This window comes from Podarcis muralis, chromosome 14 (assembly GCF_964188315.1).
Source record: "Podarcis muralis chromosome 14, rPodMur119.hap1.1, whole genome shotgun sequence".
Lineage (NCBI taxonomy): Eukaryota > Metazoa > Chordata > Lepidosauria > Squamata > Lacertidae > Podarcis > Podarcis muralis.
In genome coordinates this window covers 30,549,178-30,576,440 of record NC_135668.1, presented here as the reverse complement: position 1 = coordinate 30,576,440, position 27,263 = coordinate 30,549,178, and the positions used below count along the sequence as shown (strand labels likewise).

The window sequence follows — 27,263 nt, the reverse complement described above, 5'->3', positions numbered from 1 at the left end:
GCCTGAGGGACAGTGGACCGGCCCCCTGCTGAAAAAGTTTGCTGACCCCTGGCCCAGGCAGTACTTGACACCGAAGAAGCAAGGAAATAATGCCTCAATACAACGCCCTGGAAAGCCTGGTCTGCTTTATTTTTTCACCATCCCTCCTCAGATGAGCACAGGACGATGTACGTAAAACATACAAACAAAATACAATAAAATGGAGCTAAAAAACCTATTTCAGCAAAAAGATTCTAAACATACGCTGCTAGCCTGCAAATTAATATGGGGGGAGGGACTTGGCAGTAGGAGGGGGTCGGGATTTGTCCGTCTCTCTACTGTACTTCGGGGGGGGGGGGGAGCGGCAGCCCGGGGCAGGAGCCGAGGGCGGGAGGTCGACGCCTTCGACCCTCTGGCGGGGAAGGGGGGTGCCCGATGCTGAGCCCGGGCAGAACCGCTGCCGGGGGTAGGGGGCCTTTTTGCTACAGGGAGAGGCTTCGCGCAGGGCTGCAGCATTGCCCCTTTGCTTCGCGTGCACAGGCACTCAAGGGTGGACTGCACTGCAAGGCTGTCGTGCCCCGGCAGCCCTCCCTTGGTCCGAAATGTGGGGAGAATACCGAGGGGCTGCGTTTGCATTTTCAGAGGCCGGGCGAATGTTTTAAATGTTACAAATAAACAGGCGGCCAAGAAAACAAACATGGATGGACTCCGAGTGGAGCCGCCTCTCCTGTCGGTTGGGGAGGACAAGACGCCTGATCCCGGAAGCCGCTCTCCCCACGGCTAGTCTATACGTTTGCAGTTCTACGGTAAACGAGCGGCCCCTGCCGCGCGTGAGCTTAGAGGAAATGAGGCCGGGCACGCCTGTGGGCGGAGCAAAGGGAAAGGGCGCTCTCGTTGCGCAGGCGCGGGATGCGTGAGAACGCACCCATAAACTTACTCCCGTGCAGAGTACACATTTCTGCTTGTTCATCTTTGGAGGCGTTTTGGTTTCCCGCGGTGCCTGGATTTGCGACGCCGTCGTAAGATTAGCACTGAACTTCACTGCAGGGCTGTTGTAAGAAACACTTAGAAACGCTTGATCACGGCTTGCGAAATGTGGAACCCGGAAGTCCCACACCCCCAAACCGGGATTGTGTTTGTTTCTGTGCTCTAGAGAACCGGCATTGCTCTGCGCAGGCGTGTGGCGGGAGGTGAGAAAGATACCTGCGCAGCCAAGTAGAGCCTCCCTGTCCAGGGGCAGTCTACTTCCAGCGGCCCAGCTCCTCCGCCCGCCGGGTGGCATGGAGCTTCCCTGTCCAGGGACAGCTCACCTCTAGTGAGAGGGCTCCTCGTGGCCCCCGAGTGGTTCTCTTCTCCCTGCCTCCTTCCCTCCCGCCGGGCCCGGCCATGGCTGCTGCTTCGGAGCAGGAGGCACCAAGTGTTGCCGCCTGCTGGGCGGCGGTGCGGGCTCTGCTCCCGAGCACACGGGCCGGGCTGGGGCTGGGATCGCTGGGGCTGGGGGCGGAGGGGGCCCGCGTGGCGCTGCTGCTGGAGGAGGCGGCCGCCTTGGTGTACCCGGGCGATGCGGGCGAGGAGTCTCTGGGCTCGGAGAGAGCCCGCCGAGCCTGCCTGGAGCTGGGCGAGCAGGTCTGCGACTACTCTTGGGAGCGGCTGCACGTGGGCCCGTGGCGGGCGGTGAGCGGCGTGTGGCGGCGGGCGTGGGCGCTGGGCTGCCTCTTCCGCGTGTTGAGCCTGTGCCGGGCACGAGGGGCCAGTCGGGAGGCGCTGCGCCTATGCGACCTGAGCCTCCTGCTCGGCGCGCCTGTCCTGGACCACGTCCTGGGCAGGCTGGTCCCCGTCCTCCAGCGGCACCTGCCATCCGAGGAGCCAGCAGCGACAGCCCGCGCCGGAGCACCCCCGAAGAAGGTACCAGCTTGCAAAGGGCACCCTTGCCCACCCCCTTCCCGTCTGCAAGAACAGCTCCCCTCTCCTCGAAGGCGAGCCTCGCTGCAGCTGGATCGAACAAAAGGCGAGCCCGTCTACTGCAGCCTCCTGTTCTTGCAGGATGGCCAGCCAGGTCCCCCAGTCGGGTGTCCCAAGGGGAAGCCCCCACTCCCTCACAAGCAGCACCCCAGCTCAAGATCAGCCCCCTTCTGCGGTCTCCAGCAATTGGTACTCAGAAGCATTGCCGCCTCCCGCACAGTAGAGCCCATTTCATGGCCAGTGATGGCCTTTTCCCTTGGCACACCTCAAGGACTGAAGCAGATTAAGCCCTCCTTTTGCCAGTGTGTGCAGGGGCGGAGGGGCCAAATCACACTGAGCCCCCTGCCAGTGAAACAAGAAGCAGAACTAACCACCTGCTCCTTGTTGCAGAAAATCCGGACGGACTTCACCCCAGCAGCCCCTGCTATAGCCCCAGAAACTGCTGTCCCACAGCTTCTCTGCCCATCGCTGGAACATTTCCGGGACAGTTACCTAACCCCTCAAAAGCCAGTTGTCTTGGAGGGGGTTGTGGACCACTGGCCTTGCCTGAGAAAGTGGAGGTGAGGGCAAGGGAGCAGGTAGAGGGTGGGTGGCTGCCTCCAGGACAGGGAAAGGTTTTGCCCAATGGAGGCAGCATCTGCTGCCAAATTATTGGGTGTGGGGCTGGAGGGGCTCCTGACATCATGCATCCTCTCCAGTTTGTCTTCTGTAAGAGGATGCTCTCTCTGCCCCTGAGCTAAAGTCAAGAAGCCTGTTTTGGGCCTGCATTCTGCACTGCTGGAACCGCAGGGCTTGATTTTTGCCTGTGCTCAGTTTAGCTTTTGGCTACCATAATATTTGCCCTGGCAAGCCTGACAGTGAAATTCCAGGGGGTTCACAGAGGAGTGGATCAGAACTCGTGCTATCAGGAAAACACAGCGAAGGATCGGAAATGACACCAGACTGACCTTTCCCTCTGCCTGCTTGCTATTCAGGTCAAAGTTCCTCCGAGGGAAGGCAGATAATCCCAAAATGTATAATCACAGGCAGATTGTAACAGAAGTAACTTCATCTGTGAGTTACTAGACGGTGCCCTGAGCCAGCCAGGTCAAATACTCAAAAAATACACAAAGTGTTGCAAGTTCCCGCTGGCACTTCCCCCATGTAGGAGAGGAAAGAACAAAAAGAACTGTAAACCACTCTGCCTGAGGAAGAGGGAACACGGCCTTTGGAAACAGGGTGGGCACACAGAGAGAGAGCCCTGCCATTGATTCTTCTTCCTTTGTTGCAGCGTGAGCTACATCCGCCAGGTGGCCGGCAGCCGCACAGTCCCTGTGGAGCTTGGATCGCGCTACACAGATGAGGAGTGGTCCCAGACCCTCATGACCGTGGATGACTTCATCAGACAGTATATTGAGAATGAGGTCTGGATCTTCTCCCTCCCACAAAACAACCTGGCTGGGAAGGGCAGGACAAATTATGCTGGGTTGAGTTTGTGTTAACTCCATTGTTGTATTCCGCCCTGGGAACCCAGCAAGCAGGAAAGGTGTCTCCTTAAATAAAATATTAGTGAACTTATTTATGTGAGCACCTGCCAGCTTTTGAGCAACATGGAAGGCTGCAATGAGACTGGGAAAGGGAGGGCAAGCCTGGCAGAGCTCCTTGGGGTAGGGAGCAGGGAGCTGACCAGTGAGTGGTAGAGTTTGTGGGCTGGGGCTCTGGACTCCCCACCAAATTGTTTGCTGCTGTTCAGTTGACTTTTCTGTATGTAGAGGATTTCCACTCACTCCTCTCTCTCTGTCCCCCCCCCCTTCTGTTTGCAGGACCACAAGGGATACCTTGCTCAGCACCAGCTCTTTGACCAGGTAAACCAAAGGGATAGTTCTTCTAGTTCCTATTTGATGGGAGGAATCAGATGCCGGGTTCACCAGAATGCAGTGAATTTCCCACCCCCAAAATTTCATATCTGGAAATGATCCAAAGTGCCACCCATGCCTTTCAGGGAAGCATTTCTCTGGAAACTCCACCCCAGGCATCCTCCACAGTCCATGGGAAAAGGCACGTGGGCCAAACAGGTTTCAGAGACGTGTGCAAAGGGCTGCATCACAGTAGACCTCTCCTCTCGTAGGTGTCCAATCCACCTGGTAGGAAAACTCCTTCCTGACTCTAGGTGGGCCGTCTGCCAAAACCCACTGAGTCACTTCTAGCTAATCAAACTCATGTTGTTTAATGCCAGCCAACATCCTGTTGCCAGCTGTTCTCCTGATGTCCTGAGGAAGCAGGGGAGGAGGGAACCCAAGACTGTATAGAGCAGCTCCCCCCCAACCTGGCCCCAGCAGAGAATCCCCATAACAACTAATGCTGGAACATAGGGAGATCTTGTTTGGTTTGAATGCTGTCCCTTCGCCACCCACACTAGTAAAGAGAGCCTTGGCTGAGGTGCAGGATCAGGCCTTTTCTGTGCTCTGACCCATCTTGCCTCTTCCTTGATAGCTGCCTCCTGGCACTTTGCAAAGCCTCTTCCCTTTTCTGCAGGCATTTGCTTTGCCCAAGTGGTTGATGCCTGAAACTCCACCTTTTTCTGTTTCCATCCTTTGCCTCATCATCTCTTATCTTGTGGTCTTGTTTTAATGGTTGCTGTGAGCCATCTTTGGATTATTATTATTTTATTTATTTGCCACTTTTCATCCGAAGATCACAAACAAAATAGACGGCAGGTTATAAATGCTTTAAATAAATGTCAAGCTAGTGTACGATGAGAACCTCTTTCCCCACTTTTCTTTCTAACCAATTTGCTGCCAGATCCCAGAGCTGAAGCTGGATATTGGCGTCCCTGACTATTGCTGCCTGGGTGAAGGAGACGAAGAGGACATCACTGTCAACGCCTGGTTTGGTCCACCAGGGACTGTGTCCCCTCTGCATCAGGACCCGCAGCAGAACTTCTTAGTCCAGGTAGGGCCTCCGTGACAGCCTGCGGTGCGGAGGGTAAGGAGGGCAGTTGCCAATCAGAGGCAGGACTTCTGTATCCTCCTGCCTTTCAAGGGAGGCTGCTTCCTGTTCTATGGTGACTCTACAGTCACCAGAGAAGCGTCCCTCTAGAAGTTGCCCAGGGAAGGCTGTCTGCAGCCAGATAGCCCAGCTTGGGAAGCTGATGCTGATGGGCTCCCTGTCTCAGCTGGACTGAGGTGCTGATGGGCTGTCAAGGAGAAAAGCAGAGAGGGAGTGCTGAGAACTGAAATTAGAAAGGCACTGGGGCAGGGGAGAGTGCCTATTGTTGGCCTGCAAACTTTGGACGGGAATGTCTGGGCTCCTTTTTCTGCAAATGATGGCAAGAAGCTGATCAGACCCCATTTGCAGAAATCCTGTGTGTCAGGGCACACTCGGGACACCAAGCAAAGGAATCCTAGTTAGAAAAGTTGAGCTTGGATTATTGACAAATGTTTCAACATTCCTTTGTCCAGGTAATGGGACGGAAATATGTCCGTCTGTATTCTCCTCAGGAATCTGAAAACCTTTATCCACATGAAGGCCACCTCCTTCACAACACCAGCCAGGTGGGCACCCAGTAAAGTCGGTCCCTCTTAATGGGGGCTGAATTATTCCATGAAGCAAATCATGTTCACCCTAAAAATTGGCACCGTATCCTATTTCCCATCCCCAACTGCAGCCAAGCTCCCAACACTCACCTCTTCCTCTTCCCTGCTTCCCTCCACATCCTGCCCCTCTCTCCTGTCACCTAAATTGTAAGCCTCTTGGTGCAAAGAATGAGACAACCATGGATAGTCCTGTCTGAATTATATTAAGACAGCGTTTTCTCTTTCATTTCCAGGTGGATGTGGAAGACCCTGACTTGGTGAAATTCCCCAACTTCAAAGCAGCTGCATTTCAAGATTGCATCTTGAGCCCTGGAGAAGTTCTGTTCATCCCAGTTAGCTACTGGCACTATGTGCGGTCCCTGGACACAAGTTTCTCCGTCAGCTTCTGGTGGTCGTAGCGTCTGCTGGGAACAAGGGAGGACTCTTCTGCTCAGGGACTTCAGGCAAGATGAAGGAAGGAGCTGCCAGGAAGCAGCAAGGGCTGTGACACACAGTTCAACTGCTGTGGTTGAGGATCAAGGGCATCAAAGATGCAGTTTTCTGAAGGGGCTAAAATAGTGACTTGTCCCTCTTTGGGTTTTATTAAAAAGGGCTCTCTTAAAACTTTTCTCAAAGGACAACAGAATACAAATTAATATTTAAATTATGTGTTGTGAATTCAATTGCTTTTGCTGGTCTAGCACAACCTGCTTGGTCAAGGGAGACAGAAAACTCACCATTTTGATTCTATTTTCTTGGTGGAGGCTCTAATAGAACTGATGCACTCATGACTAGAGCCCCTGCAATACGTGTTGGGCAAAAGGTTTCTTGCATTGCAGGTTGGACTAGATGACTCTTGGGATCCCTTCCAACTCTACAATTCTGATTCTATAATACTGCTTTACAAAGTCTGAAGGGCTCAGATCTTGTGCAAGATGGGCAAAGAAGTCCTTAGTCATTGCGGAGGGAAGTCTCTCTGTAGATTCATCATGCCCTCACCAACCTCACAAATGCAAGTTACAAGCAGGAATTGCGATTTCTTTAAATCTATGCCCTCTGAAAGTAGGGCTAGGAACAACCCCTGCTGGAAACTCTGCTGCCTGTCACAAGTGTTGCTCTGATGTGGCCTGAGGCAGCTTCCTTTGTTCATGAGAACATGAAGAGCCTTCTGGGTCAGGCCAGTGTCCCATCTAGCGCAGCCTCCTGTTCTCATAGTGGCTGACCAGACATCTGAATGGGAAACCCGCAAGCAGGACCCAAGGACAAGAGCAAATCTCCCCTCCTGTGCCTGCCAGCTACTGATTTTTAGAAGCATTGCTGCCACGAAATGTAGAAGGAGAGAGCCTAGCCGTCCTGGCTAGTAGCCATTGGTGACCCTCTTGTTTTAGAGCCTTCTAGGTTGCTGGCCCTCACTGGCTCCTGCAGGAGAGTGTTTTAACTATGTGTTGCATGAAACAGTCTGTCCTGAATCCTGCAACATTCAGCTTCTTGAGATGCTCACAAGTTATGGTGTTCCGAGAGGGTTACGTTATCTTTCAAAAACAAAAAGATACTGAGGACAGCTTTGGGAAGGAGCAGAGTTGAGGCCCAGTCACCCTCATAAGACCTTTAAAAACTTTGCTAAATATAGGGTCATGCAGTTGCCAGGAAAGGTATTGTATGTGCTTTGATGGCTTGAAAATAAATAAAAACCCCGTATTTTTTTATTTTAAAAAAGCTTTACATAAATAGTAAAAAAGGAAAGAAAAAATTGTGAGACAGGCTGGATCCTGAGGAAAAAAATATATCACAATATATGCAGTTCAGACACTTAAATTACGCAAATATAGAGCAGCTGTGCTGGGCCCCAGTAACAGCTGCTTGTCTGTACTTCTCCAACAAGGGCCTGGAGAACTCTTACTGCCGCCTCTGGGCCATTGGGGAGGCGGCACTCCTCCGGGTCTCCTGTGGAGTGCTTGAGAGCCCAGAAGGTCCTGGTAGGTTGATCTCTGTGGTGGAGATGGAAAAATACAGAATGGGCTGAATAAGAGTTTGATTACCTTACCGTGGCCTTTGGGACCATTCCCACCTCCACTTTCACCCTCGACCCATTTATGTACCAGTTTCTGACAGGCAGAACTTTCCCTGTTGGACAAAAGAAAGCCCGACCCACCAGAGATCCTTTTCCCTCCCAGCCTGAGGGCAAGAAATAGAATCCATGAAATGAGATGAAATCTGGCTCTAGTTTGCTAGCTGCTTTCGGGAGGGTGGGCTTTCTGTGAACTTTGAGAGGGGGGTCTGCTAAAAATCTAGAAGAATACATTCTACAGTGGTACCTCGGGTTAAGTACTTAATTCGTTCCAGAGGTCCGTACTTAACCTGAAACTGTTCTTAACCTGAAGCACCACTTTAGCTAATGGGGCCTCCTGCTGCTGCCGCGCCGCCAGAGCACAATTTCTGTTCTCATCGTGAAGCAAAGTTCTTAACCTGAAGCACTATTTCTGGGTTAGCAGAGTATGTAACCTGAAGCGTATGTAACCTGAAGCGTATGTAACCCGAGGTACCACTGTACACAAATGAGCCTCTCTTTATCTCATATGCAAGAAGCTGTATCGCCAGTTCACTAAAGCAAAGAAGTCCTTGGGTTAATCGCAGAATGTCCTGAAAGGCAGGCAGTGAACCAGAAGGAGAGCAGGCTGCTGTCTCCCCATTCCCACCCCTGGCACGAAACTGGTCATGTTTTTCTGGGGAGCCACTCTTCAGGGGTGTTACCTGGAATCTGGTGCGGCCAGAACTGCTTGCAGTTAGGGCAACGAGGTTCCCTTTGGGCTTGGAAATATTTGGCAAGGCAAGGCAAGTGCATGGTGATTCCACAGTCCTCACAGACTTGGCTCTGAAAGGGAAAAGCTGCTGTGAATGGGAGGCAGGTGGCCTTTGTAAGATGACCAGCCTCAGGGCTGAGCAGCAGTAAGGCTCCTGGAGGCCAAGGGTGTTAACACTAATCAGCCTCTCCACAAGGCTGGTTTTAAGCTGCAGGAGAGGTGGCACTGCACAGGGGAACTCCTGGCCACTGCTCCCCCATCCCCAAGCCTTGCCCATCCCACATACACCACCAGCTGATGTGGGCCTCCTGACCTGGATGGAGAGGCTGTGGCAGACGTGGCACTTGCGGGCAGAGTCCTGGTAGTGGCGGAGGATGTACTGCTCCAGCTCCAGGACGCAGCGCAGGTGCAAAGTGTACTCTCCCTCTTTCTGCAAGAGAGCAGAGGTCCAGTTATGCCCCTTGTGGCTCAACCGCCCCCACATCAAGGGAAGGCAAGGGGGCCCAAGTGGACCTGCCCACTCCAGCTCCCCACCCACATTCCCGTACCTCGGAGAGCCACTTATCCTGTACCAGGCGCTGCAGTACTAGCTCAGCCTCCACCTTCTTCATCTTCTTTGGCTTCAGCTGGTCAGCCAGGTTCAGGATCTCCGTGGAGGAGGCAAAGCCGTTGCTAGACAGCACAATCAGATCCATCTGCAGATGGAAAACCCCTTTCCTAAGTGAGCAAAGGACATCACAGGGGCCACGTCCCTCTGGCCAGCTAGCAGGAGGATAGTGGACTCCTGACTTTTTATTTCATTAAGCCAGTGCTTCTCTTTTTTTTTAAGGCAAAAAGGTGCCGGTACTCACCATGAAGTAAATACCGCACTTTTAACATGGGGGAAGGTGCCAGTATTGTGTACCCCCAGAAAAAAACACTGCATTAAGCACATTGGATGCAGAGGGCTGCATTTCACCCTCCCAAGACCCGTGAGATTCCCAAATCATGGACAGGCTGTGGAGCAGAGGCCAAGTCTAGAAAGTGAGTCCCCCCCCCCCCATGGCTACTGGGGGCCACTGAATCTGGGCCACTTAGGAGGCTGGCCAGCAGGTAGGCAGGCAGCAATCTGCTACAGATTCAGCCACGTTTGCGCACTCAAGGTTTCCATGCTTACTGTTTTCTTGAACAATTCCAGCTCATTTTCAGAGTAGTCGCTTGCCATTAGGGTGATCTCAGTTTCAGCCAGATTCACCTGGGGGAGGAAGCAAGTGTGATAAAGGAGACACCGGGCAGCCTCTGAGCTCCAAGCCAAGAGGATTCTTTGACACTGTCTCCCTGGCAGCCACAGCCCAGACGTGGCTGGCCCCTCCCATGGGCAAAGCTTCTTCGAAGGAGGCAAGCACCAAGCCTCACCCCACTGCACCGGGAATCCCCTTGCTGGGCTCCTTTTTTATTCCTGCAGCTATTGGCTCATCTCAGTTCCTGTGGCAGAGCCTCCAGCCTCTGGAGCAGTCCTGCCACCATCCAGCAAGGGTGTAGAATGAGGGGAAGGGTGTGCCTCTTGGATTCCTTGTCAGGGGGACACTGTGATCCAGCAGCAGCATGCGACTCTCCCCAGATCCCACCCTTCCCAATTTCAAATTACAAGGAAAAGACACCAGGTGACAGCCAACCCTGCCTTACCAAAGCATAATATGTTCTCCCATTTTCTTCTGATACTCCTTTCCTGATCTCCAAAGACAAAGGCTGCAGCTGACCATTCAAAGTGTTGATGAAGTCATCCAGCTTATCAGGTACATAATGGACTGTGCAGGAGGGAAGAAAAAGAGAGGTGAGAATATAAGGAAAAGGAGAGCAGTCACATAACAAGTTCACAATTTCCATTGATTCCTACGGGAACATTTCCAATCCATGATTTATCCAATCTCTCTCCCTACCCCCATCCATGTTTTCTTCCTGAAATGGCTGCAGCCGACCAGCAAAGAAAAAACTGGTTTTTCTGATCCCTCTCCCCCACCCTCTCTGGTTTCTGGCTGAAAATGGCTGTCGCTGACCATCAAAGCACAAACAAGTAAGGAAATAAGGAAGCAGGCAGACTTTGGCTGTTTGGATATATGAATCTGAGGTGTGTATAGTTTTGGGTACTAACTCCTCATGTTTGGATAAGTGAATTTTTGCATAGCAAGTGTTGGGAAACAGGACCTGCATGCATATTTATTAGTCATCCCCCCCCCCAAAATTGTAATTTAAAATCACTTTAAAAAAAATAAATCTCAGCTAAAACTATCATCTCTCTAGGGTCCAGCTGGCCTACAGTTCTGCTTGCTTTTAAAGAAACAAAAAGCCCGAACACCCGTGACTGCTAACTCTTGGAGGCAGAGGGTGGAAAGGGGGCACTGCCAGACCCTGAGAGGCTCTTCATTACACACACAGAGGGAGGGAGGGAGGGAGGGAGGGAGGGAGGGGAGGGGAGGGTCCCCTTCAGTCTCCCTCTCCTGCCTCAGTTCTGACACTGGCACTGATCCAGGTGAAAGAAATCCCTGGAGCCCTGGAAAGGAAGAAAGGTTGTGGATCCTTTCGCTGACAAATTACATACACACACACCCTGTGCTCTACACCTGAGCATCACATACACAGCTGACTTTTTGCACTGAACTCAGCAGAAGATGGAATGGAAAGATGGGACAGCTTAAGAGCACACAGGAGAGCATGATAGTGGAGGGGAACGCCATAATGCCACCACCCCCTTCCCTGCTCAGCTTGTCAAAGAGCAGAAAAGGATCAAATGTGGGGAGAGGGGCTGAGTCTCAAGATTACTTAGCACAGCTTTTACTTATACCCACACAGCCCTTCCTGCCTCCTTTTCCCCTCCTGAGGACTAGCCTGCTACCCAGCCCTCTATTAATCTCTGCCAGTGGACTTGCTCCCCCACTCACCCTTGTGCAGCTGGCAGTACAACTGGTGTAGCTTCGCAGCTTCAGGCCTCTCCACAAAGCCTAGAGTTAGGAAGGCCTGCAGGAACTGGCGGTGAGCATCATTCAGGTTGGTGCCCAGGGCCAGGGCCATGGCCAAGTTCAGGACTGCAGGATGGAGAAAAACAGCTAGATAACAGGGCCGTGAACAGCATTCCTGTCCCCCTCTTCCTCTCCCTCCTCCTGGGGATCCTTTCGGTCTCATCCAGCAGGCTCCCCAACAAGCTCACTGTGCAGAATGGCCTTTTTTAAAAAAAAAAAAAAATCTCAAATTTGTATACTGCCCATACTCTGTAGATCCCAGGGCGGTTCACAGCATAAAAATGCAAGATAAAAATACAAAATATGCCATAAATAAATCACAAACCCCAACACACCCCTTCCCTTTGAAATTAAGGCTTCCTTGACACAAAACAATTGCTACGTTCACTTTTATGGGGTTGCGTTTAATTATTATTTTTAATGTACTTTGGGTCTCCTTTGCTGACGGCTTAGAGGGGGCTCCTCTGCAAATGTCGGGGGGGGGGGGGGAGCCGCTTCCAGCCTTGCAACTTCTTCATGTTTTTGGCGATCACTCGTAGCCGAGTAAGATTGTCTTGGCATTCTGCTCCGCCACACCTGGGGTTGTTGCTGCTGTTGCAGCTGCCCAGTTTCCGGTGTGTCGGCCCCTGTCAGGGAGGGAGGGAGCGCCGCCTTTCCCAGCACCCGCCCTCCGCAAGCCACTTTGCCTTCCCGACGAGCGCGAACACACGTGAATCCTGCGCGTGAGACGCTGCCTACCTTGGCTGGGGATGACCCGGAAAGAAGCCTCTGAGCGTGGGCAGAGTGCAACCACTCGGGGAGAAATGAAGAGGGAAGCGGGTAGGCGAGCGCGCCTGTCCCTCGGACACTGCTCACCTAGCGGAGAACTAGAGCTGAAGAACAGGAGAGAAAAGAAACCGCGGGAGAAAAGAGCTTCCGACAATAATGGCCACGCCCTCTCGGAGCTCTTAGCCAATGAGCGAAGTCACAGCCGGATTGACGTTTGGAGCAGGGAGAAGTGCAGGGCCTCAAGATAACAAAGTAGAGAGGGGCACGCTCATGGTTTGTAGAAGGAGCGTCCTGGTTCATTTAGGTGTTTTTTGGGGAGAGGGGGGGAGATAGTGCTGCCCGCCCCATAAGGGCGTGGGGTGGGCTCAGACACCCAGGATTTCAATATAACTCTGAATGGTCGCAGTTCCACCCTTGAAGGAAAAGTCACTGCAAAGTCAGGGCTCAGGCTTATTTTCCCTCACGTATTAAAAAAACCACCTGATGCAAATACTGCCCAGCCATAATACACGTATTGTGCCCGGTACGTTTCCGAGCACAATTCAAAGTGTTGATGCTGACCTTTAAAGCCCTAAACGGTTTACCTGAAGGAGCGTCTCCACCCCCAGCATTCAGCTCTGAGGGCCTTCTGGAAGTTCCCACACTGTGAGAAGTGAAGATAAAACATAGGTGCCGACTCCCCCGGGGCTCTGGGTGCCTCAGCACCGGCAAAATTCCCCATGAAGGGGCCAGGCACCCACAAATAGCAGCACCAGGGCCATGCACGTTGCATGGCACCTATGGTTGTGGGGCTAAGATGGCACTCCTGGATTATAAGGAACAAGGCAGAGGGCCTTCTTGGTAGTGCCACCCACCCTGTGGAACACCATCAGGTGTCAAGGAAATAAAGAACTATGGGAATTTTAGAAGGCAGACCCGTATAGGGAAGGTTTTAATGTTGGATGTTTTATTATGCTTTTATAATTCTTAGAAGCCACTCAGAGTGCCTGGGGCAACCATAAAAAATTATTATTATTATTATTATTATTATTATTATTATTATTATTATTATTATTATTATTATTACCATCAGGTGACATTGTGGCTGAGAAAATGGAGGTTCCATCCACTCGTATTGGTGAGTGAATGTGTGTGAGAGAGAGCACTGCAATGTGGTTCAACTTTTGCTATCCAGGCTCCTGAAGCATTGAATTGCTTGTTTGAGAAAAATGCAGTCAAAACAAAGGGGGGTCTCTAAATTGTAGTAGCAACTTAGCAGAGGACCATCTGCTTTCTCGCCTGAGTTGGCTGGGAGAGAAAGAGGGTGACTTGTGCATGAGGGGGATTTGATCAGAAAAACACCATCCCTCACTCCTCCATCTCTCAAAAAGCTCTAGAAACCTGCTCCATGGCTGTTATATTCTATTGGGAGCTGCTCTGCCTACTAATCTGAAATAAAAGGTTCCTAAGTTTAAAACCAGCTCTGTCCACATTCAGAGGTGCTATACACTGAGTTGCTGCTGCTGTGCCCCAGGCAGCAAAATCCCCGGGCTGAGCCTCCCTGTAGAAGCGACCAGGCAGCATTAGCGGCAAGTACAGCAAAGCAAAGAGACCCAGAAAGCCACATGGAAAGGGGGTCAGTAGTGGTGAGTGTTTTGGGGCCCTAGCATCTGAGCCCCCTTGGCCCAGTCCCCTCCCAGCTACTCATAGAAGCCGAAGGCCTGAAGGGCAGGACAAGTGGTTGGCCACAGCTGGGCGACTGGCCAATGTCTTGTGGCTTTTGCCTGTTGGATGCTGGCTATGACTGTTGCAAAGGGGCTGGGCCTTGCTCTCAGTTGGGCCTTGAATAAAAGGGGGGCTCCCTAATCCCTTCACACAGGTAAGCGGGTGGCGTTCCGTAGTGAAGATCGCTATAGGGTTCAGCCGAGCCTGCAGAGCCCCCATTGCCTGTGGCAGTCTACCTCTACATGCACGCATCTGGAGGCAGCCAAAAGGCTTTCAAAAGGCATTAACGTTGTTGTCTCTTCCCAGCAGGGCCAGGCACATTCCATCACCAGCTCTCCGGATGGGCAGGACGGGCTTCGGGGGGCCCCAGAGGCCTTGCCTCCTCCTCCCTCTCCGTCTTCCTCGCCTGCTCGCTTTGGCACAGTAAGTCTCCGTGGAGGAAAGCTGCTTCCCTCTGCAGGAGGGCAGCTGGGCAGCCAGCCGGGCAGAGAGCGAGGCCAGGAGGGGCGGCGGAGACCTTCCTGCCAGGTTTCAGCTGCCTGGACGATTTCCAAAGCTTGGATGGGTTGAAATGGGCTGAGGCTGCTTGGGTCAGGTTTCCAGGAGGCCTGCTTTTCTGGTATTGTTGGGGGTGGTGAGGGAGTGAGTTAAGCCTTTTTGCTGGGTCTGGGTTGCTCTGGGTTTTATGACTGCATGGTGGAAGCCACCTTTGGAGACCCGTTGCCTTAAAAAGCGGCTTTTGAAACTCTGCAATAAGCCAGAAACCCATCATCCAGCCCCACTTCTTCCCCTCTCCATAAGCGGGCTGCATTCCTCTCACCACCATCAGCATACATCCAACCATAGTCATTGGGTGTGCGAGGGTGGGGGGCAATGACTTGGGGTCTTAAGTTTCATTATCCATATTATCTACACTGAATGGCAGCACTTTAGCTGTGATTCCTGCACTGCAAAGGGGCTAGGTGACGTCACTAACCCTACAGTTCTGTGATTCTATGAATTTTCTTGAGGTCATGGGTGCTCCGTCTGTCTCCCCCCTGTTTGCATCAGGAGATCCTTCCTACTTCTCTTTAGTGGTGCAACAGTATAATTTTTCCGGTAGAATCATAGAATCATAGAGTTGGAAGAGACCACAAGGGCCACCGAGTCCAACCCCCTGCCAAGCAGGAAACACCATCAGAGCACTCCTGACATATGGTTGTCAAGCCTCTGCTTAAAGACCTCCAAAGAAGGAGACTCCACCACACTCCTTGGCAGCAAATTCCACTGTCGAACAGCTCTTACTGTCAGGAAGTTCTTCCTAATGTTTAGGTGGAATCTTCTTTCTTGTAGTTTGGATCCATTGCTTCAATGGTATATTGGGCAGATGTTGTTTTTTCCCCTCCCTCCTTAACAGACGAACTCATTGGGGGCGTCCAAGGAAGCTAGGTGTTGGGAGACAAAAGCAAGGTCTTCCCCACACATTTAAAACATTATGGGACTCTCTTCCACAAGTGATGGCATCTAACTTGGACAACTTAGACAGGATGAGACAAATTCATGCAGAAAGAGGAGGAGGAGAGGGCTGTCAGTGGCTACTAGCCACGATGACTGTTTTCCCTCCGGTGTCAGAGGCAGTAAATGCCTCTGAGTAATGCCACTTAGTGGAAACGGCAGTGGGGTCAATTGCTCTTGCTGTGCCCAGGTCCTGTTTGTGAGCTTCTACCCTTTGGGGCATCTGGTTGGCCAGTATGGGGAGAGGAGCCAGAGTGGTCCTTCCTCATGGCTGCTTCCATGTTGAGGGAGTCGACTTGGTCTGCCCTGAGATTTCAGGGGATGGAAGAAGAGAGAGAGAGATTTCCGAGAGTGTGGGGAAAAGGGTGGCATATATGCTGCCTGTTTCCTGGGCTGAGTGAATTGCCCTCTTGGAGAAAGTCCAGTGGGTAGCATGGGTATAGCAAAAGGGGGGGCAGCTGCCCCCCTAAATAAAGTAAATCAATAAAAAGTAACCCAGGTTCTGCCCCCCCCCAACATAAAGCCTGGCCACTCCCATGGTAGGGAGCAGGGTTGCCAACTTGAATAAAATATGGCGGGGGGGGGGAGCCCAAACCCCACATAATTGATCACATGATCCAGTGCACCCACACCATTTGAATGGCAATACCCATCAACTTCAGGGACACGGGTGGTGCTGTGGGTTAAACCACAGAGCCTAATGGAGTGAGCTCCCGTTGTTCGGTCTCTGCTCCTGCCAACCTAGCAGTTCGAAAGCACGTCAAAGTGCAAGTAGATAAATAGGTACCGCTCCGGTGGGAAGGTAAACGGCGTTTCCGTGCTCTGCTCTGGTTTGCCAGAAGCAGCTTAGTCATGCTGGCCACATGACCCTGAAGCTGTATGCCGGCTCCCTCGGCCAATAAAGCGAGATGAGCGCCGCAACCCCAGAGTCGGCCATGACTGGACCTAATGGTCAGGGGTCCCTTTACCTTTACCCATCAACTTGGGGGAGCGCAGCCCTCTCAAATATTTTATTAAGCCCTCTCAAATATTTTATTAAGCGCCCTCTGCGCCCTCTGCCCCTTAGAGTTGGCTCCTATGGTAGGGAGCAAGAGCAAGGGGGGGAGGGCTCAGGGAATTGAGGGGGAGAATTTGGAGATCCACACTTAGGTGATCATGAAGGGGAAAGGGTTTTATTTATTCCGTGCTGTGCTTTCCCATGCTTCAATAAAATTCCCAGGGCAGCGAGCTCCTAACATTTCAACGTGCGACAACTCCAAATGTAAAGCCCCCTAAAACGGTTCCTTGTTACCAGAGCTTTGTTCAGTTCCATCTTGAAGGAGTCCACTTGGTCCACCCTGAGATTTCAGGGGATGCAGGAGAGAGAGATCGATATCCCAGAGTCAGTACAGGAGAGCGGCTGGGCAGTTGGGAAGGGCCTCTCACCTTTGGGAGACAGACACTGCCCCTTCCCTCCGGGGCGGGGGGGGGGGAAGGTGCTAGTCCTGTGGCTGTTTCATTTCCGGAGGGCTGAGTAAGCTGAGCTGGAGATGTCGTGGCACAATCTGGAGCACAGCTGTGTTGCATAGGAAGTGGCTCAAGGAAGCAGACAAGGAAATGAACCGAGGGGCACCACTAGCTCAGATAAGCTGTGTCCTGCCTGCGCATTTTGCAAAGCAGGGGGAGTGAACCTGGATAGAGAAAAGTTTCCTTCTTTCTCTCATAATGCTAAAAGTCAAGGACATCTAGTGATACTTAATGTTGGAAGATTCAGAACAGATAAAAGGAAGAACTTCTTCATCCAGCACAGAGTTAAAATGTGGAACTTGCTCCCACAGGAGGCAATGATGGCCAACAAATTTGATGGCTTTAATCCAATTTCAAAGAGGGCAGGACTGTCAGTGGCTACCACCATGATGACCATACTCTGCCTCTAATCAAAACATGGAAACCCTTCCAAATCCCATTTGCAGGAAACCACAGGAGGTAGAGAGTCTCTTGTGTCTGAATACTGCTTGCAAGCTTCCCACTGGGGCATCTGAGAGAACAGGATGCTAGACTAGATGAGCCCCTTTGGCCTGATCAAGTGACAGGGCTAGTTTCATGTTCTTAGGAGAGCTTTATAAACGTTGAGGGGAGCAACCCAATGTACCCGGAGGAGGAAAAACAAGCAGCAGTCAACATAGAAATTTAAGGCTTGTCCTTGGAAGGTCTTTTTTCTAAGGCAGAGGCAGAGTTAGCTTTCCAGACTCAGACAAAATGCATTCTCTACCCCAGGAGTATTTTTTTTAAACTACACACACACACACACACACACACATGCACACACACAAAACACACACACACACACACACACACACACACACACAAGGTCCCCCTCGGCCAGACTCAGATCTAGGCTTTATTTCACCCTTGTCAAAGACACAGCTTGGCACACACACACACACACACACAGGTTAAGAGCCTCAATGGCACCCATTTGGAGGCTTCACTCAGGGCAAAAAAACCTGGCTAGCCCCCCTGTAATTACGGCTCTGCCTGAAAAACAGGAGCAGAGATTCTATCCCTTTCTGCAGTGGAGTCTTGGAGGGCCAAAGTGTGACTTTGCAGAGGCCCTTTCTGGCTAGGCCTCCTCTGAATATGTAAGTTGCATTGAGTAAAACATTCCTACACTGCTTTCCTCTGAAAATCTGGAGATGACGCACAACAGCTGGTGTCAGTCTGGCACTCAAGCAAACTCTTCTGTTTCTTTCTAGCCATATCCTCAAAGGACATCCAGCCACGTTGCTTCACAGACTATGACTCCGAAGTGGGTTGTTCCTGGGAAGTGGACGCCTCTACCGACTGCCCCAAGAAGTTCCTCCTGCGTGTTGCAGCGAATAATCGATTCAGTGGCCAAAAGTAGGTCATGCTATGAAATGTGAGAACTGCCACCCGATCTCCTCTTTCCTCTGTTGGGTGTTTTGGGGGCTGGTGGTACCCTCCTTACCCCTGTGAGTTTTCCAAACTCAGAATAAGAAACGCAGAATCCAAAGGGTTTCTCATTCTACTTTTCACTGGACCACTTGTGGTTGGAGAACTTCCAAGGTGCACAGATTTATGTCGTCTGGCACGCTTGCAACTTTTCCTGGGGAATCCACAGCCTGGTGCAGCTGGAGGCATTGCAAAGCCCCTCTCTCACTTGGGCTGAGCTTTCCCAAATCAAGGCTGTGGCAGAAATAATCCGAGTGTTGTCTACTTTGAAAACATCTTTTAAGTCTTGCCATTGTTCCAAGAAATCATGGGAGTGTTCTCCTAAGAACAAGAGAGGCCTGGATGTGACCCCCAAGTGTACTTGCACCATTCGGTCTGAAGTACGGAATAATTTCAAGTATCGTTTCTCGCTGGAGGCCAATGGGAAAAAGATCTGGAAGACGAAGATTGAGGACCTTCGTAAAATTGGTAAGGGATCCTTTGGTCTGCAAGATCCTTCTTGTGCATCCTTAGAGGCTGATCTGAAGAACAAGACAAGAGTAGCAGAATACAAGTGTGGTGGGCACAGATCATTTGTCTTCACGATTAGCACCAATCAATGCTGAGAGACCTTCCTTAGCCACTCCTGCATCCGCCTTAGTACGTTATGCAAAGTCACCACCTTAAACAGTGGCAGGTTTATTGTGGCAGAAACCTTGGCAATGGAGAGCCCCCTTCTTCAGGTGCCTGGAGGGGGATACTCCAGTTCTGGAGAGAACTTGGAGAGGTTGAGGTCTGTCCTCCAGGGTGAAAAGTCTGCCGCTTTGACCAGCCCTTCCTTACAAAGCAGAGGCCCGTGTTGTCTTCCCTGAGAGGCGAGCAGGGGCCCCTTTTGCCTCCCCACATCCTTCTCTTTGTTGTCTTCTTCCCGAATGCAGTGAAACCCCGACAGCCTGTCAACCTGAAACTTAAGATGGGGGATGGCGGATACATCCTCACCTGGGAAGATGGCTATAATGAAGAGAGCATTCTCCATAAAAATTCGGAAACAGACTATGAAGTTGCCTTTGGGCAAGAAGGCATGCTGGAGGACAAGGTAGGCACACCTTCCCAGCATGCTCCTCTCTCTACAATCACCTGGAATAGTGCTGCAAATTTATTATTGTTAATCAGTTAATTACATTTATATCCCACCCTTCCTCCCAAAGGGAACCCAGGGTGGTAAGCTCATCCATGTTAAAACAATGCCATTAAAACAAAAATTAAAAATACTAAAACAACCACATAGACTGGGGGGGGGGCGGGGGGAGACCTTATGTGTCCTGAGCAGAGGTTGATGTTTCAGAATACCCCTCTCCCCACCCCCCTGCTCTGCCTCATGCTGGTTGACATGGCATCTTCCCTGCCCTTCCATGACACTTTCTTTGGGCAGCTCTGCATGAGAAAGTGCCTTCATTGGTCTCTCTGATGTCTATCAAGGACCATTCACAGAATCCATTTGTTCTAGTGAAAGTCATTGCCCCCCACCACCACCACCACCATATGCACACAACAATACATATGTTCAGCTGCCCTTTGTGGCAAAATAGACAGGCAGATTGCCCTAGTTGCCTATGCAGACCAGTGTGCAGAGCTGCATTTGAGAAAAGGGGAGTATATGTGGTTTTCAGCCATCACTACAGGAGTAGCATTTCTTAATTTTTAGGGTTTATCCTAAATCTATAACAATATATTTGGCAGATGATTTTATGCCCCTCACAAGTGGGGCACACACAAGAACAGTGGGTTGGCTTTTATGACTTCTCAGAGTAGACTGGCTTGAGATCAGGGCCACCAGCCCCAAGCCATTGCTTTCCTTTGGATCACAGAACCTAGGGGAAGGGGTGGCAGATGCAGCCTTCCAGGCCTCTTTCACCGCCCCATTACTGTTCCACACACTCCTAGTTCTTTGGCTAGGCTGAATTGCATCTTTTCTTCCTTGTCTGGATGGAGGAATGAGCCCAGCCCTAGGTCCCTGGCTGTGGCTGTCCCCCCCACCCCTCAGGTGAGAAATGGCCAGGCTCAGGAGGAAGGGAAGGAGATTCTTCTGCCCTGGAGCCTTCTGTCATTTGGTCTCAAGCCCTTTGACTTCATCTACAAAGCTTTCATTCCCTTGTCCATTGGTACATAAGAGTCCAAAAGCAATTTTCTACCATATGCCAAAATTATCTCCTTCCATAGAAAGTTGAGAAAGAGAAGAATTCCACTCACCAGAAGAACCCCCTCCCAGTGTTTTCCTGTGGTGTGGGAAGGACCACATAATGTAAACCTGTTTGCTTCTCGGTTCCCCCCCCCCCTCCAAAGGCACGCAAACGCATGACGACGGACATGCAACTTAAAATCGCCATAGGGAGTCTCATGCCAGCAACGATCCACTTTGCTAAAGTGCGCCAGAAAAATTATTTCCTCGGGAACACCTGGAGTGATTGGAGCATCCCGATAAGTTGGAAAACAGCTGGGTGGATCGGGTAGGGCACCTGTTTATTATTAGCAATGTGTTGCCATCCCTGTGTGTTCTGGGCTCCACATTGTGGGCTCTTTATTTCTCGATTTAGTAAACCTTCTGGATTTGTGAAATATTCCGACCCCACCCACAGGAACATTTGTGCATCATCCGGCCCCTTTGAGTGAGCGACAGCATTTCTCTCACATTGCTGGGGTCTTGCATTTCCAGTCAGCTAGACATCAAATTAATATGCAGGCCTCTCACTTCATTCAGTGCAATTCTCTGCTGTAGACAATACCTCTTTCTGAAGTCACCCCAATGATTTTTATTGTTTCTCATTTAAATAAAGACAAGAACACACAACTACATTAACTTGTCCAGTGGTCCATTCTTATTAAATTCCATACGTAGTACATAGTGCACATGCAATAAGTTATGTATTATCAATTCAAGTAGCCTCTCCACAGAGATTCCTGTGTTGAAAGTGGAATAAAAGTATCTTCCGTCTCGTTTATAAAGGAAAAGAAAGGAAGCCAACATCACCAAAAGTGTCTATCCTTGAAGTGCCTTTAATTACACTTTTGTTTCCAATATCGGGCTATTGTAAATTGGGGTGCTGATAACAGAAAACAATACTAGGGGAGCACCAAATTATTAACCCTTTTCTCCTTTCAGGCAGAAATGGGTGGAATCTGTGAGCTTAGCATCCCCTTTTCAGGGGATGAAGCCTGCCAAATTTCACACACAGAGGTCCAAGGGAGTTGTGCTTGGCACCCTTAAAGTTGATTTGGAAGGAATAGCTCATTGGGCCCCCTATGCCTCTACCCCTTCCAGGAACTGACTTGGCAGGCAGCACAAGCTTTGCAAGGCTCCCACCTCATACCTGGACTGAACTATATTAAAGAGTACACTAACACAGGCCATTGCTGTCAACCTTCCTTTTTTTTGCGGGAAATTCCCTTATTCCAGCGCCGCTTCCCGCTGCTATCCCGGATTGTTAGATATCCCGTAAACTGTCCCCGGGACAGGTGAGGCTGCTGATCCCTTATTTTCAAATCTGAAAATTGACAGCTATGACACAGGCTTTGTTGTGCATGTGTGTTTCTGTGCCACGTAGTCCCTCAAGAACACGCCTGAAGATGGACAGATACCAAACCACTGTTTCTCACAGATACATGCTGACCTGCAATAACACTGAAATGAACTGCAACTCAGGCCAGAACGAGGGGTGTGGGGTGAAGGGGAGCAAGGTCATTCTGAGGAGCTGGGGGTGCTGTGCATGCGAGAATCCTCTTTTACCTTCCCAGAAACCCTGTGAAGTACGCTAGCTTGAGAAATGGCAAGTGGCTCAAGGTCCTTGGATGAGAGGGATGCAGAGGCCAGGGAAAGGACACCCCTATACTCACGTTTTATGCACCACCCTTTGGACCCAACGGGAAAGTCACCAAACGAAACCTGCTGCCTCCTGGACCCGGGTGTGTGCAGTGCAAGTAAGCTGAGTGCTGAACAGGACACAGTACAGTCTGCATGGGGTCTATTCGTAAAAGCAAGACTAGGGCAGTGTCAGCAGGTTCCAGGAAGCCCCCTTTCTTCTGAGGTTTTTGGAGTGACCTGTTTGTTTGAGCCCAGGCTGGTGGGAGGGGTTGAGTGGGGAGATGTATCCGAAGGTGAAGGAATTGATAGCAGCATTTATTTATCAGAAACTAGTCCTGATGGTTTTATTGTGTGGTTCTGTAATACCTGTCGCTTTCAGCATACTGCTTTAGAGATATGTTCACATAGTTATTTTTATATATACAGTGGTACCTCTGGTTAAGAACTTAACTCGTTCCGGAGGTCAGTTCTTAAGCTGAAACTGTTCTTAACCTGAAGCACCACTTTAGCTAATGGGGTCTCCCGCTGCCGCCGCACCACTGCCACACGATTTCTGTTCTCATCCTGAAGCAAAGTTCTTAACCCGAGATGCTATTTCTGGGTTAGCGGAGTCTGTAACCTGAAGCGTCTGTAACCTGAGGTACCACTGTAGTCAGGGAAGGGTCATTGCAGCTCAGTGGTGTCTGCTTTGTATGTATGTAGAAGGTTCCAGGTTCAGTCCCCAGCATTATTATTTTTTTAAAAATTGCATTTAATCTTTATTGATTTTTCAGTATACATCCCAATTATCACTCTCCATCAAAAATATAGTAAAGTAACAAGACTTCCCTCCACCTGAACGTGGGTCCTCTACAATTCTATATTAACTGCTTATTGAATAACATCTAATTTGTATTTATCTAATATATCCATAAGGGACGCGGGTGGCGCTGTGGGTAAAAGCCTCAGCACCTAGGGCTTGCCAATCGAAAGGTCGGCGGTTCGAATCCCCGCGGCGGGGTGCACTCCTGTTGTTCGGTCCCAGCGCCTGCCAACCTAGCAGTTCGAAAGCACCCCTGGGTGCAAGTAGATAAATAGGGACCGCTTACTAGCGGGAAGGTAAACGGCATTTCCGTGTGTGGCTCTGGCTCGCCAGAGCAGCGATGTCACGCTGGCCACGTGACCCGGAAGTGTCTCCGGACAGCGCTGGCCCCCGGCCTCTTGAGTGAGATGGGCGCACAACCCTAGAGTCTGTCAAGACTGGCCCGTACGGGCAGGGGTATCTTTACCTTTACCTTAATATATCCATAAGTTATGTCACCTTGCAGGCAGGAGTCATTTCAGATTTCAGATGTTTACAACGATCTTTAAGGCATTGTCTGTATTTGTCCCATTCTGTGTTAAATTTTTGGTGGCCATGATTCCTAACTTTCCCCATTATACTTGCCATCTCAGCGTACTCAAATAATTTTTTCTGCCATTCCATTTTTGTCCCCAGCATCTCTAGGTAGGGCTGAGAGACACACCCTACCTGAAAGCCTTGGGGAGCGATTGCCAATCAGTGTAGACAATGGTCTGACTTAGTATAAGGTGGCGTGGCTGCCTATCTATAATTAGGCAATACAGAAAAGGTCTAAATAAGGAAGATCCACTCCAGCACACTGGCTAACTTGTCAATGAGTAACTGCATCCCAGTGACAGTACTGTTCAGTGGGAAGAGGAGGTGCATGTGGAAACCTTGATGCAAGCACCAGTTAAGCCATTTCCTACCTTTCTACTTCCAAAAAACCCACCTCTTCCTTCTTAGCACCCCTCCTGGGCCCTATAGACTCCTGCTTCTCCCCCCCCCCCCTCCAATGATCTACCTGGTCAACTTTCACCTGCTCTTATAGGAAATGTAATAAGAGTAGATGAGCCCAGCTGCAGCTGAAACAGACCAAAAGGGTTGCAGCGCCACGACTCCAGAGCCCGGACTGACTTGGCTGCGCGCACATACCACGGGGCTGGCGTGGTCGTCCCGCGCCGCGAGCACTCTGCACATGCTCAGGAGACACCGATCGCAGTCTTTTGTAGCCGAGTTTGGTGCGAGCCCCGCCAGGGAGGGCTTCCAGGCTGGCTGGGAATTCCCCGCAAAGGCGGGAAGGGGCCGGGCTCGGCATGCAAATCCGCGCCCCAGGAGGAGGGCCGGGGCGTAACCCAGCGCTTCCCGGACAGCAGCCGTAGCAGCGGAGGGCGCGTGGCCCAAGGGGGCTGGAGTCGGCGAGTCGCGAAGGGCTCCCGGTCGCCGTCGGGTCTCCGCCCCCCCCCTCCCCGGGCCCTCTCCCCTCCGGGATTCCCTTTCGCTTTGCGCACGAGCGCTGGCCGGAACCCCGGGGGAGGCGGGACGAGGCGGGCGCTGGCCGAATTTGCTCAGAGAGCCGCCCCGGGACGCCCGGCCTACCTCCCCACCCACCGAGTGGAGCAGCCCGTCACCCAAGCAGGCAGCAGCGGGAGGGGCTCCGGCACTACGGGCAGCCAGGTCAAGCCAAGCGGGGGCGGGCGGGCGTCTCCTGAGCTCCGCTTCGCCTGGCTCCGCGCCTGGCGGCCGGGCTGGCACTGGCAGAAGGAGGGAAGCGGGCCGCTCGACGTTGTTGCCTCTTCCCGGCAGGGCCCGGCGCCCTTCGTTCCCGACTCTCCGGATGGCCGACGGCGGGACGGGTTTCGGGGGTCCCCGGAGTAAGCCCGGCCTCCTCCTCTTCCTCTTCGTCTTCCTCGCCTGCTCGCTTTGGCACAGTAAGTCTCCGCGGAGGAAAGCCGCTTCCCTCGGCAGCAATAGGGAGAGTCCGGGCGCGGCCAGCCGAGCGGAGAGCGAGGCTCCCCCGGCCGTAGCAGTTGCGCACCCAGAGACTCCCCGAGGGGCGGCGGGGACCCTCCTGCCGAGGTTCAGCCGCCTGGAAGCTTTTCAAGGCTTGGGCGGGTTGCTTGCTTGGGTCAGGTTTCCACGAAGCAGGCGTGCCAAGTGGAATACAATATAATGGGGCGGGGGGGAAGGGGGTTTAAGCCCCGCCCCATAATCGATCACATGATGCTGTGCACCCACACTATTTGAAAGGCAACGCCCATCAACTGGTGGGAAAGGGAGACCCCTAGGATTTGGCTCCTGTGCCAGGAGGATTTCTGGCTTTAATTCCTGGTATTGTTGGTTAGTGAGGAGGTGTTTAAGAAGTTTTGCTGGGTCTGGGGTTGCCGTGGGTTTTACTACCATACCCTTAAGACGGTCGTTGCAGAGTTTTGAATCTCTACAATAAGCCAGGCACCCACCACACACACCCCATTTATCCTCCTGTCTCCATAAACAGGCTAGGTTCCTCCTGCCATCATCAGTAAGTGTCCAGCCCGGGGGGGGGGGGGGCCTCGGTGGTTGGCCCATATTTTCTACACCAGAGGTCGAGCAAACTTTTTCAGCAGGGGGCCAGTCCACTGTCCCTCAGACCTTGTGGGGGGCCAGACTATACTTTTTTGGGGAGGAAACAAATTCCTACGGCCCACAAATAACCCAGAGATCCATTTTAAATAAAAGGACACATTCTACTCATGTAAAAACATGCTGATTCCTGGACCGTCTGCGGGCTGGATTTAGAAGGCCTTAATTTGCCTACCCATGATCTACACGGACTATAAGCACTTGCTTTCCAGGGTTTCAGGCAAGGTTTCTCCAGCCTTCCCTGGAAATGCTGCCATTTGGGATTGAACCTTGACCTTCTGCATGCATAGCAGGTGCTCTGTCCCTGAGCGAAGGCTTTCCCAGTGGGGTGCAGGTAGAGGTGGAGCAGTCTGCCAGCCAGGCCATGGAGCCCAGTTGTTGCACTGCAGGCAGGTGGGCTAGGTGGGGTCACTGGCAACCCTACAATTCTGTGGTTCTATTGTTTTTCTTGAGTCTGTGGGTTTCCCCTCTGTCTTCCCCCTGTTTGCATCAGGAGAGCCTTCCTACTTCTCTTTAGTAGTGCAACAGTTTAATTTTTACGGTATATTGGGCAGATGTTTTTCTCCCCCTCCCTCCTTAACAGGTGAACGTCCAAGGATGTTGGAAGACAAAAATAAAGTCTTCCCCACACATTTAAAACATTATGGGACTCACTTCCACAAGAGACAGTGATGGCTTCTCACTTGGGCAACTTAGACAGGATGAGACAAATCCACAGTAGAGGTGGAGGAGAGGTCTCCCAATGGCTACTAGCCACAATGATGGTTTTCCCTCCAGTATCAGAGGCAGTAAATGCCTCTGAATAATGCCACTTACTGGAAACAGCAGTGGGGGGAGTTGCTCCTGTTTGTGAGCATCTTCCCTTTGGGGCACCTGGTTGGCCACTATGAGGACAGGAGGCAGAGTGCTCCTTCCTCATGGCTGCTTCCATGTTGAGGGAGTCGACTAGGTCTGCCCTGAGATTTCACGGGACGGGGAATGAGAGAGAGAGTTTCCCGAGTCAGTGTAGGAATGTGGCTGGGTTGGCAAGAAGGGGCTCCCTCTCCCTTGGGGGACAGATGCCACCCATCTCCCCTCACCTCCTGGGGAGCATCTAGTCTGTTTCATTTCTTCATGGCTTTTCTGCTGAAGATGAAAAGGGAAGTTTGCTCCCTCTGCTGTTTTTGAGGAACCGAAACTAGAGGCGAAGCTGCCTTGTGCGTGTTTGATAGGAAAATAAACATCCGGAGGGTTGCGCAAGCTGAGCTGGAGATGTCCTGGCTCAGCCTGGAGCAGAGAGGTCAATGGGGCCATGTTGCAGGGAGGTCAATGGGGCATGTTGCTGTAGGAACGCCAGAAACAGGAGAAGCGGTGCAAGGAAGCAGACCGTGGCAAAGATGCCATCTCGCAAGCTGCAATCCTGGCTGAGCATTTCGCAGCAAGTTCCAGCAGGGGGAGCCACTTAGTCTGTTGCAGGAAGAAGAAGAAATAGTTTCTTGTTGGCCTAAGGCCCTAAGCTTTGGAATGATAGACCTTTCAGTCTTCAAGTTGCTACAGAACTCAGTGGAAATTGTTTCTGTGTAGACATGCCCAGGATTCCACTGTGAGAAGCAGAGGAGTGGCTTGGGTGGCGGAAAAGTAGAACAAGCCTGCTAGAAATTTTAGACAGGTAAGCAGCAGCAGATAAGGAGATGAGATAGGGAAGTTTTATTTTCTCTCTCATAATGCTAAAAGTCAAGGACACCTAGTGATGCTTAATGTTGGAAGATTCAGAACAGACACGGAAACACTTCC

The 27,263-nt window shown here is 51.4% G+C and overlaps 3 protein-coding genes and 1 pseudogene across 5 annotated transcripts in view; 3 read left to right on the top strand and 1 right to left on the bottom strand.

Annotated features, from left to right (window-relative positions):
* Positions 1 to 502: 502 nt before the first annotated feature.
* KDM8 (lysine demethylase 8) lies at positions 503 to 6,162 on the top strand. The gene is made up of 7 exons (XM_028706004.2): positions 503 to 1,884; positions 2,332 to 2,501; positions 3,212 to 3,344; positions 3,744 to 3,785; positions 4,723 to 4,872; positions 5,382 to 5,474; positions 5,750 to 6,162. Exons 1-7 carry the CDS (start codon positions 1,366 to 1,368, stop codon positions 5,912 to 5,914), a joined length of 1,272 nt encoding a protein of 423 aa, XP_028561837.2. The 5' UTR covers positions 503 to 1,365; the 3' UTR covers positions 5,915 to 6,162.
* Positions 6,163 to 7,176: 1,014 nt separating this feature from the next.
* On the bottom strand, positions 7,177 to 24,297 carry NSMCE1 (NSE1 component of SMC5/6 complex). 2 transcript variants are annotated; one of them, XM_028706005.2, is made up of 9 exons: positions 24,024 to 24,297; positions 12,031 to 12,164; positions 11,215 to 11,358; positions 9,962 to 10,083; positions 9,453 to 9,530; positions 8,845 to 8,991; positions 8,610 to 8,726; positions 8,247 to 8,367; positions 7,177 to 7,483 (listed from the first exon to the last, which is right to left on the bottom strand). In XM_028706005.2, the coding sequence occupies exons 3-9, from the start codon at positions 11,342 to 11,344 to the stop codon at positions 7,392 to 7,394; spliced, it is 807 nt and encodes a 268-aa protein (XP_028561838.2). In that variant the 5' UTR covers positions 11,345 to 11,358; positions 12,031 to 12,164; positions 24,024 to 24,297; the 3' UTR covers positions 7,177 to 7,391. The 2 variants fall into 2 exon arrangements, with proteins under 2 accessions (XP_028561838.2, XP_077775282.1); XM_077919156.1 differs by lacking the exons at positions 8,610 to 8,726; positions 24,024 to 24,297 and having other exon boundaries at positions 12,031 to 12,995.
* LOC114584289 (interleukin-4 receptor subunit alpha-like) lies at positions 10,117 to 21,029 on the top strand (annotated as a pseudogene). Its single transcript, XR_013390715.1, has 6 exons — positions 10,117 to 10,403; positions 14,071 to 14,187; positions 17,994 to 18,142; positions 18,513 to 18,678; positions 19,128 to 19,285; positions 20,533 to 21,029. The product of XR_013390715.1 is annotated as an interleukin-4 receptor subunit alpha-like (transcript).
* Positions 24,185 to 27,263, top strand: part of IL4R (interleukin 4 receptor) — a 10,453-nt gene continuing 7,374 nt past the window's right edge. Inside the window, 3 exon segments of the mRNA XM_077918931.1 lie at positions 24,185 to 24,337; positions 24,339 to 24,455; positions 24,457 to 25,036. Coding sequence (XP_077775057.1) covers positions 24,185 to 24,337; positions 24,339 to 24,455; positions 24,457 to 25,036 — 850 coding nt within the window.

What these genes read in the sequence shown, in the direction of transcription:
- KDM8 (XM_028706004.2), top strand. Translation starts at nt 1,366, where the DNA reads ATGGCTGCTGCTTCGGAGCAGGAGGCACCAAGTGTTGCCGCCTGCTGG. An exon ending in CCGGAGCACCCCCGAAGAAG is followed by an intron (nt 1,885 to 2,331) that starts GTACCAGCTTGC and finishes TCCTTGTTGCAG; the next exon opens with AAAATCCGGACGGACTTCAC. An exon ending in AGCACCAGCTCTTTGACCAG is followed by an intron (nt 3,786 to 4,722) that starts GTAAACCAAAGG and finishes ATTTGCTGCCAG; the next exon opens with ATCCCAGAGCTGAAGCTGGA.
- NSMCE1 (XM_028706005.2), bottom strand. Translation starts at nt 11,344, where the DNA reads ATGGCCCTGGCCCTGGGCACCAACCTGAATGATGCTCACCGCCAGTTC. An exon ending in GCCACAGCCTCTCCATCCAG is followed by an intron (nt 8,368 to 8,609) that starts GTCAGGAGGCCC and finishes TTTCCCTTTCAG; the next exon opens with AGCCAAGTCTGTGAGGACTG. An exon ending in CTGGCCGCACCAGATTCCAG is followed by an intron (nt 7,484 to 8,246) that starts GTAACACCCCTG and finishes TCTCCACCACAG; the next exon opens with AGATCAACCTACCAGGACCT.